A 12,767-nucleotide genomic window follows, 5' to 3' on the forward strand; every position below is an offset into this window, starting at 1 on the left:
TTTAATTGTGAAATGACACTCTTAATGTAGTTCGGACCGGGCTTGGAATTTTTAGATCGGGCTCTGTCAAGCCCGGCCGGCCCAGAGAACGATCAGGCTTAAGTTAACCCTCCGCTTGCAGCTTGCTCGACCGAGGCAAGGCCCCTGTTTCCAGGTGGGAAGGAAAAAAAAAACAAATCCCCTGCTTCTGTTTTCCTCCCCGCGAGCCATCCCCGGCTCCTACCGACCCCGCCGCTTCATCGCCGCCGCCGCCGCCATGAACCAGCCGGTGCAGAAGAACACCCTCTACGTAGGTACGCGGTAGCACCACCATCCTCCCTCACTAACATCTTCTCCTTTTCCCTTGTCCTCGCTCGCTCGCTCGCTCGCCACCTGTTCGACGAAATTCCTCAGCGAGATGCGCATGGTTTTCCCCGGGCTCTCCTGGCTGCTTCCCCGGCCGCAGAAGGGCCTCGGCTTCTCTTTCTCCCTGGCCAAACTCCCGTGCGATGGAAACTAAGCCGAGCTCCGTTTGCTTGCTTCCTTCGGCGCAGGTGGGCTGGCGGAGGAGGTGGACGAGAAGATCCTGCACGCGGCGTTCGTGCCGTTCGGGGAGGTCAAGGACGTCAAGACGCCGCTCGACCAGGCCACGCAGAAGCACCGCTCCTTCGGCTTCGTCACCTTCCTCGAGCGCGAGGACGCCGCCGCCGCCATGGACAACATGGACGGCGCCGAGCTCTTCGGCCGCGTACTCACCGTCAACTACGCCTTCCCCGAGAAGATCAAGGGAGGGGAGCAGGGATGGGCCGCGCAGCCAGGTACGTCAGGCGCCCCGCGCTTTCTCCTCTGTTCAGTTACGTTACGCCCTTCCTTCGTGCTTGCCTGCCTGGTTGCTGGACACTAGGGTTAGGGTTGCCAAATGTTTTTCTTAAATGGTATGAAGTTCGAAGATTATGGGCGAGGAATTTTTAGGACTTGCGATTAGACTAAAGCCTAGAGATTTGATATGGTGTTAATGTCCGCGAGTTATGCTTTTGTATTGTGGTTTGTCTTTATGTTTTCTCCAGTTCGAATCGGTAGAAAAATGAGTGTCCATATACATTAAGCTCTTGTGCTGACCAACAAGTTGTGAGTTTTCGATAGTTCTGTGTCATGGGGTTTGGATTAATTCTAGTGTGCCCGGGAATAGGTTTCTACTTAGATCTTTCTGTATTGGAAATATGTTAGCTCTTGCTTGGTTTGGTAGGAACAATGTTCAGAATTTCAACTATATAATCTGAATAGTCCAAATGTGTCCATCTGGTTCAGCTCTAGTAGTCAGCAATCAGAATTGTAGGTCCTCTGCTAATCTCACGTGCATTCTTTGCTTATAAATTTAGCCATGATCCAAACATCTCGATCTAGTATCTAATTTACTATGGATGCTCCCATATTTAAAATATTTACCCATGCCAGTTTTAGTTGAAACTGCATTATCAAAATGCCAATTTAAAATTTATGATCTTATCACACAAATACTATTATGTTACTTAGTTGTAGTGGTCGGCTTTGCAGAAAAAAAGAGCCAAGTGTTATATAAGTATGACTATGAGCTCTCGGTTCTCAGTCTGTCTGGATCTGTATATAATTAGGAAGATATTGATGAGAAAACTTTCAGAGTTGAGAGTTTATATCTTTGTTACTACCCCTGTTCGGAAATACATGACATCCTTTTACTCATAATGAGAAAGGTTTTAGATTGGTCAGGTGAAAATAGTATCATTAGATTTTTCATGAGAAATATGTTCATAGTATCATAGTCCTCGAGAACTCTTTCCGGTAGATATGAGAAGTATCAGTAAAAGTTGCATGCTGCAGACTGGGCCCGCGTTCTATACGAATAGAGGGAGTACATGAGCATACGTTTATGGATAGATCAAACTTTTGCAATTTTGCCTTTTATTCTAGGATACCAGTTTTGATTTTTTTGTGAGAGGAGCACATAAGACGGCAGTACTAATGTACAAGGAGTGTTTGCAGATCATGCAGTTGGCATTCCTACAATTAAAAAAAGATTATAGAATAATTTTCGGGCATACCAGCTAGCTTCTCAGCCTTGGTTAATATTGCGCTCTATTTAGTCACCTAGATTTGGTTGTCAGCTATTGCCTCTCCAAGACAAACTAGATTCTTCATATTCAAAACATGCGACCTTGGTTGATTACAAGTGTACCAAACTACTGGTAAATATTGTGTCCCTCTTATTGTCTCATTAATTAGCAAGGATCTTAACTGGTTTTAGTGGATGTTGGAATTATTCCATATGTTAGTGTGTGGCAATGAGAAAAGACGAAACATGGCTATAATGTGGAGGCATCACTACAACAGGTGGAGCCATGTGCCTGCAGGCCGACAGGACAGTGTGATGGGTGCCTAAGCCACTTAGAGAAAAGCCTTGTCCTAGCTTATTTTTTTTCCTTTAAATTAGTTTCCTTGGAAAGCAAGATAGAATCTTGATCTTAGGATTTTCTTTCCTTTTTGCGTCTCTGATATGGGAGGCTCCTGTATTAAGCCCGATCTTTGCACTAGGAAATGATAACTTGTTTTGCTTGATGAATAAAATGTCAACAACAGACACCAATGTATAGCCTTGGACAATGAACTCAACAAACATAACACTTGATGGATCTCTTGAGTCCACTCGAACAGATGCTCTTTGATTCTTACAAACAGAAGGAAATGCAAGAACTAAGGTGGAGGGCATCTCCCAATTCTAAGCTCAACTAGTTTCTTCTCAAATCAAGTGTGAAAGCATCAAGTAATACCCAATTCTCATGAAGATTAGGTGGTGAGTAAAGTAGGATAAGATTCACATGTATTTGGTTGGCCTCAAGCTCTTTATCGCACCATAACCGAGTCTCTCCTTGCAGCTCTGACCAATCCACCCGTCATTGCAAATAATTGCTCCTTACCCTTTGATTGTATGTCCATTTTTGCTTGATGTCTGGCCCACCAGATCTGGTACATGAAAAATCCATTCCATGAGCCATTGTAGTCCTACTGAGTTGGTTGCGTACTTGTGTATCATTACGCGTCATTAGGGATGTCCCCATCAGTCTCCCTATGTATAGAGCCTTGGACAGAGGAATAAAGCAAACACGGAAATCAATCTTTCTTCTTCCCCATCTCTTTTGTTCTCTACACTCATGTCACATGCTCTGTGGTCATGGTTTAATGGCACAGTGTCCCATTGAGCACAGCTTCTACCTTTGCTGCATGGGTAGCAGATTACACCAAACTAAGTTTGAACTTAATGATTCCTGTGTAATTACAGAACTGCAGTATAACATGTCAATCAGGAAGAAACTACAAGGAAGCCCTTCATCTAGGAGGCACAGTTGTTCACACCACGCGAAACTGCTTCTCTTGTAGACTTGGTATTCGCAACATGAACAGACAAATTATACTGCTGTGTTAATTGTATTCAAACTGAGTTTGTTCTTTCGCGTCAGATTTTTTAATGTATTATGTGATCTTAGGCTCTGTTTTGAACACAAGATTCTTGTAGGATTTTCTTGCGTCAGATACAGCTGCTGAATGCAAGTCTGATTATGTGGTTGATTCTTACATTATGTAGATTATGATCCCTTTCTGTCTATGCTTCTGTTTCATAGTTTGTAAAAAGGCAGATATATGCTAATTTGGAGGTTTGGCTTCATGACAACTTTGTCTACATTGATTGCTCACTAAGTACATGTCTGTGTTCAGTTTGGGCGGATGCGGATACTTGGTTTGAGAGGCAGCAGCAAGAAGAGGAAATGAAGCGCCTTCAGACAGAGCAGAATGCAGCAATGAAAGAAGCAGAAAGGCTTCACAGGGAGAAAGTAGCCGCAGAAAAGAACGGGGAGACGGATGAAGCAGATCCCATGGCCGTGGCGGAAGCTCAGGCTGTGAACTAGAGCTCTTGATAAATCCTTGGATGCTAACATTGGAACAAGTACTGTATGCATGCGCATTTGCCAAGTACGTACATGGTTTTCATAGTGGATTGGTGTAACTACCTTGCGCGAACTTGCTAGGGCTAGTTGGTAGCTGATCCCACTTCCTGAAGGGATGCTTCCGTTCATTCTGGCCGTGTAACATGGAATTTATGTTACGGTAACATGGATGTTATGTGTTTCGGTTTCAGTTATGTTGTTACAGGTGATTCAGTTGAACTATTTTACATTGGTATCTTGCTGGAGATCCGTAGACGATTTGATCGTCGGACTTGATTCATGATTATGCATTTCAAACTAGGAGCCTGACATTAAGGACTAGCTGCTACATTATTTAAAAAAATATTATTTCAAGAATCTTACTAAACTACTTTTTTTGCTTGATATATTATTTTTGGGGACTTTCCAATAATTTGTCTACTGCTTCCAAAATTTGTCTACATTATTTGAAAAATAGAAGAAATATATTATTTTTGGGGATATTCCAATAATTTGTCTACTAGTTCCAAAATTTTCAAATCTTTATGTTTGAATATTTCCAATTTTCTTGATGTTTTATAATTGATGTATTTATTTCTTCTATTTTTCATTGGTCATTATTTCTTGGGAATTTCTGAGTAGTTTTTTTCCAAAATTTGCATCGAACTTTAGAATATTGCCTATCTTGCTGATATGTTATACTATTTTATGTAGTTGGCAATAATTCTAGGGGTAGGGGTTTTCCCGATAGTTTGTCTTCTAATTTGAAAATTCCTTCCCTCTCAAATTTTCTTTTCAAAGTTTCTAAAATTTCCAAGATTCTTTTTTTTTCAGTTTGATGATGTTCATTTTTTTCTTCTGGATTGCTAAATCTTACTCCCTCCGTTCCTAAATATAATCTTTGTGAAGATTTCACTATGGACTACATAGTGAAGTCTCAGTCAACGCTATACTCGTAAGATCTTACGCAGAGATCCGTGTAAAAAGAATAACTTGCAAATTCCAATGGCTACACGAAGCCTTGCACGCCACCCACCACTAGGGCTGCAAACGAGTCGAGCTCGAGTGAGTTGGAGTTGGCTCAGCTCAACTCATATGAAAATTCGAGCGAGCTCAAACTGAGTGAAGCTCGTGATCGAGTTGTATAACGTAACTCGTGCTCAGCTTGTAACGATCTCGAGTCGATATCGAGCTAGTTTCGAGCTAAATGAGATGGTAAAAATTATAAATTTATGGATTAAAAACAAAAAAATAAGGTGAATATGCTGGGAACCTTTGCCAAAAATATAGGATATTAACACATAGTCGGCCACGTGCCATAATTGAGCCTAAATCTTCTCTGAACTTAATTAAGTTTCCATGTTTCGTTGGTAAATAAAATGGAGAAACATTATGGACAACATATATGATAATAAATTATCTTATTTCCATTTAATATATGGCATGATCATTTAACATAATGATATTATGTCGAGCTATCGAGCTAAAATCGAGCGAGCCAACATTGACTCAAGATCGGCTCGTTTCTTGGTCAAGCTGCATAAAGTGTTCAAACTCAGCTCGTCTCTTTTCGAGTTGATCTTGAGTCGAGTCAAAGAACGAGTCGATCTCGAGCGGCTCACGAGCCTCGAGCTTTTCTTGCAGCCCTACCCACCACCTTCCATCCGGGGCAAGACTTGGCGCCGACTCCAATCATCACGCCGCCAGCCCGTCTGCCTTCTCCTTAGCCCCTACGAGTGCGGGTAGCGCGACGGCACGCGACCGAGTCGAGTCCACCAGAGACGGACACACACGGGTCTGCGAGGTCTGGTCTCCTGTGGGCGACCGACCCGCGCGGCACGTAGGCCCATGGGAACGCGCGGGGCTCGGGGCGGAATAATCCGCAGGATTCCTGGGATAATTCCCTTCCCTCGCCCGGGGATCCGACCGTGTCATCTGCCATGGCACCCCACGTTCCACCCGGCATCACGCTAATCTCTTCGGCTTATCTTCATCCGCTAGTGTGACAGGGAAACCACACGCGGGATTTGACTTGCTTCTTCTTTTCTTCCACTAGGATTCGCTTCTTCTCGTGTGCGTGCACAATCGATTACATTAGGGCATGCAACCCGCAAATAACCTCCCGCGTCCGTACATAGAACCGGACGATATTTTGATATAAATACGGCGAATTTCATTAAGAGTAGGATGATTTGTACATAGAATCGAACAATATTTCGTCCGATGAACTAAAAACCTAAAAACTAAGACCCTAAACTATCATATACTTCATGGGTGACCTCGTAGCCAATGTCGGGCTGCCCAGCTCCTCCTCCTTCGTCATCGTCGCCCGACCCGCCGCCGGGGCCGGTCGGGCTTGGGGCGGCGGAAGGTAGTGGTGCCGCAACAGCGCTTCCCGACGGTCGCCTAACGCTCGCGGGTGATCATTTCCACCTTCTCCTGCGTCGTGCGCAGTGCGGCCGCGGCCACCGAGGACGTGGGCTGGGGGAGAGGGTGACGATCGTTGGAGGCGTCGTCATTGGCGGCGGCGAGGCACCATTCCTCGTCGTACCTGGCCATCTCCCCGTCTTCGACGTCGTTACGGAGCGGTCTAGGGCACAGGCGTACGCCAGGTTCGTGTTCGCCACGATGTGTGACGGTGGGACGTCGGAGTCCGTGAACTGGGATCGACGTGCGGCGTTTGCGCCAGTCCCGCCGGCGCTGCTCCCGGTCGGCGTACTCATGCGCCATCATGGCGCAACAGGACGACGACGACGAGGAGCCGCCGCGGAGGTAGTGCAGAATGCGCCCGTGCGCCTTGGGCAGCGGCGCCGCGCGGCAGCGAGCGGCGCTCCTCCTTTGAGCCGGGCTATTGGTGTGGACAACGGAGCATCAGCTCCATCTGCTCCTTGAACTCCGTGTCGGTGCTGGCATAGACCTGGCGCGGACTGCAGCGGCGGCGGCTGCTGGTCCTCGTCGTCGCCGGAGGAGATGACAATCTCTGCCCGCGTCGAGTCGCCGCCAGCCGACGAGGACGATGGCCCCGGAGTTCGAGGGCGGCGTCTCCATGAGCCGCCGGATCCCACCCCAGAACCGCATGCCCGCGCCGACACTCAGGACTTGCCCATCGCCGGAGATGTGGAGGAGGAGGATGCGATCTGAACGGCGCCGCAGCGCGGCTTAAATAGCCGCGGCCAGGCCATGCGAAGGGCCGGTCAGCCGCTTCAATGCGGCGCAGCGGCCGGAGTTGGTTCCTTGTGAACCTGCGTCCGCATTGAAGCGGCGGCTGTCGTGAAGTCCCGTCGGTCAGTGCCGCCCTCGCTCCCTTCGGTCACATCCCGGCATCAATGCCGACCTCCGTGTGCTCTGGGTTGGCATGGATGCGGCGCGTGCATCAGAAGGAATGCTCGGGAGGGGTGGGTGACAAACATTTATGTTGTACTCGTATGAAACTTCTGTTGACTTCGGTGCAAAAAAAAAACTAAATTTTGAGGACAAAAGGTGAGAACTGTAACTTGTATATAATGCTGCTTTTTTTCCACCTAGAATACCATGAAAGTAATTCCTTGGCGAAATGTTTATATAGATGGTGGTACAACAGAAGGTTGTTTATTTTCAAAGAAAAGTCAGAATTTTTTGTTGCAAGCACTAAATTATATACTCTCTCTGTTCCCAAATATAAGTATTTGTAGTGATTTCACTATGAACCACATACGAGTGTATATAGACGCATTTAGAGTGTAGATTCATTCATTTTGCTTCGCATGTGGTCCATAATAGAATCTCCCCAAAGACTTATATTTAGGAACGAAAGAAGTACATCGGAGACTGAGAGCCAAATGTAGTTGACCGACGAAACCACGGCAATTTGGCCGTGCGACGCCATGGTGCACCATCGGTACACTTGGGTAACTTTTGCTGGAGAGCGACCTCCCTCCAAACACTTGGCTAGCACCGTCTCTCACGACAAAGCAACGACATGGCCCTCTTGTCCTATCCACGCGCGACGCGGGGATGGATTGTGCTTGTGCACGCGTCAGGGCGAGGGCGTCCACAGCTGGCCGGAAGGAAGGAGTATCGATCTGACCTGTCTCGACAGTGAAAAAGACGTAGGCAGCGCAGTGCAGACAGATTTCGGTCAATCTTGCACTGCAGTATGCTCTCCGGTCCCTAGGTCTGTGTCACGTCATGAAATCAACCCCGAAATGGGATTTCGGTCACGTTGCCGAAAGAGGCCATCTCGTTCGTTCGTTCGTTGCATGATGATGGCTGCTACTTGCTGGCTAGAGTAGTACGTAGCGGCGCTCGGACGGAGTCTAGAAACAGCGAGAATGTGGCGGCGCCGAGGTAGTAGGAGCAGAGGAACTTTCCCCGGGGTTTCGTCGGTCCAGGTCCAGCCGGCCGTCCACCTCCACCAGGAGCGGGCAGCCGCGCGGCACGGGACACCACCCGGGTGTGGGCGACTGACCCGATCCCACCCAGCGCCAGCGCCAGCGCCGCACGGGGCTCGGGGCGGAATAATCCGGCGGATTCCCGGGATAATTCCCTTCCACTTCCACGTTCCACCCTCGGCATCTTTCTCCTGGGCATCCGCATCCCGCTGGCTGCAAGTACTACGTTTTTGCAAGACCCACCTCGATGATGTCTATATTTCTCGTCACGCCCCCTTGCTTCTTTTTTTTCCAATCTCCTCGCCTCGGCTTATCCATGTGTTTCTCGACGCTTGACAGGGAGATGAAGTGACGTCGCACGCGGTCCGGAGTGTGTTGCGTGAAACGCCCACATAATATTTGATTTGTAGGATTTTGAAAACGCGGGAATAGGAAAAGTAGTATAGGATTGAAATGGCATGCTCACTTAAATCCTATAGGATCAGCACTGAGTGTTTGATGCCACAGTAAAAACAAAATAATTGTAAAAGGAGGTTGGAGTGGACGTTATATTTTCTATGAAATGTAGTACAACAGATTTCATAGAAAAAAATCCTATGGGATCCAATCCTATAAATCAAAGAACCAACATAGGAAAACAAAAATCCAAAGGATTTCAATCTTACAGAAATCCTATAAAATTCATTTGAATCAAAGGAGCCCTTAGAGTAGGTTTTGCTTTACTGTCCTCTTTCTCGTGTCGATGCGCGCAATCGTTTACATTAGCTATAATCCGCAAAAAGGAAAAGAGAGAACACATTAGCTTCCGCGCATTAGCTTGATGTTACATACTCAATTTCGGACCATATCCATCGGGCACATCGTGGGGGTATTTAGAATTTTGGCAGCGAATGTATCGAGCCTCGCTATTTCACCCGATATCCTAACGTTTTGTTTCCTAAATGATAAGTACCGAACGTCGGATTTTTTTATGTTCGGCTCGAACGTGCCATCGGTCGTTGGATGATGAGCACAAATCTTGACACATCCATCAACAGACACGTTAGTGGCAGAAAACATTCGCTCGATATCACCCCTCGCTTGAACGAAAAAGAAGCACCCCCCTCCTGCGCCGCCGCCCTCTCTCCTCTACACTATCCATTTCCTCACGTCCTTTCTTCTCTATCCCATTCCACGTTGCCGCGGTCAAATCCCGGTGAGCTGCGCTGCACCAGCGGATCCCGAGTAGAGTCATGCGAGTTCCTAGCCGGATAATTCCCTTCCCTCGCCCGGGGATCCGACCGCTAAGTAAATAGCGCAGCCTTCCGTGTCACGCTCTGCCCCTCCCCCACGTTCCACCTGACATCTTTCTCCCGGCATCCGCATCCGGCTGCTAACCTGCTACAATGCTTTTTGCACGCCCCACCTCAACAATGTATGTATTTCACATCACGCCCCCTTGTTTCTATTATAACCTCCTCGGCTTATCCATAGGTTTCTTGACACTTGACACAGAAATGAAGTGACGTCGCACGCTGTCAGGAGTGTTGCATAAAATGCACACATGATATTTGCCTTTTTAGAGTAGGGTTTGCTTTGACTGTCTTCTTCTCGTGCGCACAATCGGTTACATTAGCTATTCCCCTCCCCCCCCAAAAAAGTAAATACATTAGTTTCCACGTATTAGCTCGACTTATACTCGATTTTGGAGTATATCCATCGTTGCCTTGACGGGCACACCGTAGGGGTATTTTGAGTTTTGGCAGTGACTGGATCGAGCCTAAGGTATTTCATCGGATATCCTAGCTCTTCGCTTTGCTTTTAGGAGACATGGGTTTCTCATCACGTGTGACATGTGGTATCGAATATCGTTGTAGCTCGATAGTCAGACTTTCGTCTTTGTCATGAACCGTGATGTGATAACGGCCATTCTATCCATGCGTCGAAAACTACTCTTCAAAGACAAAACCTACAAAAATGATTGTAAGAAGAGGAACAAAGAAAAATGGCACAATAAGGATTGCAAATTAAGGAAAGACAACGCCCCGGGTTAAAAAGCATGCGCACCATGTTAACCCTGATTTTGATGCTTCTTTTTCTTAGGGAAAGCGAAGATTATCCGACCAAACATCAGCATTGTTGATCGTGCCATGAGTTTCGATCTAGGACACACCTTCTTTTGTGCGACCAAAAAAACATGAGCACCCTAATTAATCTCGTAAGATAAGGAACAAGAGGCTCAACCATCAGATCCAACACAAAAGCCCTCAAGATATTTAGAGGCTTTGAGTACTCTCTCTCTAGTAAAAGAAAGGAAGCACGATGGGTGCTGCTCTATTTCTTATTAGAGAGGCATTCTTCTTCATTTCAGTACTATGGGCATTCATTCATTCTAATCTGGCACTGACAGTCAAACTAGGAGCTCAACGACCACCTGTTATTATGAACTTGTTTTCATCTGGCAGATAAGCTTTTGGAATAGACCACTTCGAAATCATGTCTCCTCATCAACTTGCTCTGACTATCCAGACAAATTTTTCGTTTTACCGACACGATGTCGAAACACCTTTCGGTTTCGTTTCCCGTAGCGTACGGTGTGTCACGACATTAAACTTTTCCTCTTTTCATCTAAACCCATGTTGTTTTACCGACGCGATGTCCAGACACCTTTCTGTTTCGTTCCCGTAGCGTTCGGTGTGTCATGGCATTAAACTTTCCCTCTTTTCATCTAAATCCATGCCTCTAAAAAGACATGTGCACCATGTAAACCCCGATTTTGATGCTTTTTTCTTAGGTCAAGCGAAGATTATCCGACCAAACATCAGCATTCTTGATCTTGCCATGAGTTTTGATCTAGGACACGCCTTCTTTTGTGCGACCAAAAAACATGAGCACCCGAATTACTCTCGCAAAGATAAGGAACGAGAGGGCTCAGCCATTAGATCCAACACAAAAGCCCTCAAGATATTTAGAGGCTCTGACTACATTCTCTAGTAAAAGAAAGGAAACATAATGGGTGCTGCTCTATTTCTTATTAGTGAGCTATTCTTCTCCCTCTCAGTATAATGGGCATCCTTTCATTCCAGTCTGGTACTGACTGTCAAACTAGGAGCTCAACGACCACCTGTTACTACGAACTTGTTTTCATCCGGCAAATAAGCCTTTGAGAAGAGACCACCTTGAAACCATGTCTCCTCATCACCTTGCTCTGACCATCCAGACAATTTTGTCATTTTACCGAGGCGATGTCCAAACACCTTTCGGTTTCGTTTCCCGTAGTGTTCCGTGTGTCACGGCATTAACCGTTTCCTCTTTTCGTCTAAACCCATGGTTCGAGCATTATTAACGTTATAGTCCGATGCTCGGTGCCTTTTTCTAAAAGAATAAGACACTTATTAGGTCAAATAAATTAAGCAGTTTTGCTAAATTAAGAAGACATTCCTCAGGTCAAACAAATCGCCGGGTTTGGTAACACAAGTTTACGGTCCGCTAACTCTCTCCCACAGGGTGGAGTAACGAGGGTTCTCTCCTACAAGATTGAGCCTGATCAATCAATCATAACCCCTCTCTCTCACACACACACACGATCGCTTGAAATAAACGGGTAGCTATCTCAAAAATTAATCAGCAACTCTGACATAGACACACTTTTTCGCCCAAAACCCCTCGGACTCTTCCAACCGCCACAAGTCGCAACAACCCGCAGCCCCTCTCCTCCGGTCTCGGCAAAATTTCGTGTTTTGACCCTTTTTGGTAAGAAATTCAGGATCTGACCCCCGGTTGATTTTTTTTCGAGATTTGACTCTTTTTCCTACCGCCAGGGCCTCTAGCGGTAAGGTTACATAGCCTACCGCTAGGGACCCTGGCGGTAGGAAACTAATCCACGTCAGCGCGCGGAGACGGCGCCGTCCCCCCTCCGTCGCACCCTACCGACAGGGGCCCTGGCGGTAGGCTGTGTAAACCTACCGCCCGAGCCCCTGGCGGTAGGGTCCGGGCAGTTATTTCGCCCGAGACCCCCGCGCCCCTTCCCTTCTCCCCACCCCTCCCCTCCCCCAAGTCGCGCCCCTCTCTCCCTCTCTCATCTCCTCCACTCTCCCCCTCTGATCTTCACCGTTTCTTCACCGTTTTGGCGGATCGAGATGGCCCTGAAGAGAGAAACGTAAGCTCCTTCGATCCTCCAATTAGTTTTTGTAAACTTGCTTCCGATTCGACGCATTATTTGCTTGAAATCCCTCATGTTTTTGAACTTAGATTGGATTTTTTTTTCACCTAAGATTGATTGTAGTTGTAGTTCTTAGTTCTTTAGTAACTAGTGGTATTGGATATGAACTCTAATCAATAGTTCATATGTTAGTGTGAAGATGAACCCTAGTTCATAATTTGTTTAAAAAAAAACTATGATGTAATGTTGATATGAGGATGAACCCTAGTTTGATGATGCATGATGATATGATGATATGATCTAGTGTGAAGATGAACCCTA

At 46.5% G+C, this 12,767-nt stretch overlaps 1 protein-coding gene across 1 annotated transcript; it reads left to right on the plus strand.

The window, feature by feature from the left end:
- Window positions 1-240: 240 nt before the first annotated feature.
- On the plus strand, window positions 241-4,178 carry LOC123145978 (peptidyl-prolyl cis-trans isomerase E; the record flags this gene model as incomplete). The annotated part of the gene is given in 3 exon segments (XM_044565523.1): window positions 241-293; window positions 534-797; window positions 3,727-4,178. Coding segments are annotated over 3 exon segments (508 nt in total), but the record flags the coding sequence as incomplete, so codon positions are not given.
- Between the last annotated feature and the right edge of the window lie 8,589 nt (window positions 4,179-12,767).

Source organism: Triticum aestivum, chromosome 6D, assembly GCF_018294505.1.
Source record: "Triticum aestivum cultivar Chinese Spring chromosome 6D, IWGSC CS RefSeq v2.1, whole genome shotgun sequence".
NCBI lineage: Eukaryota > Viridiplantae > Streptophyta > Magnoliopsida > Poales > Poaceae > Triticum > Triticum aestivum.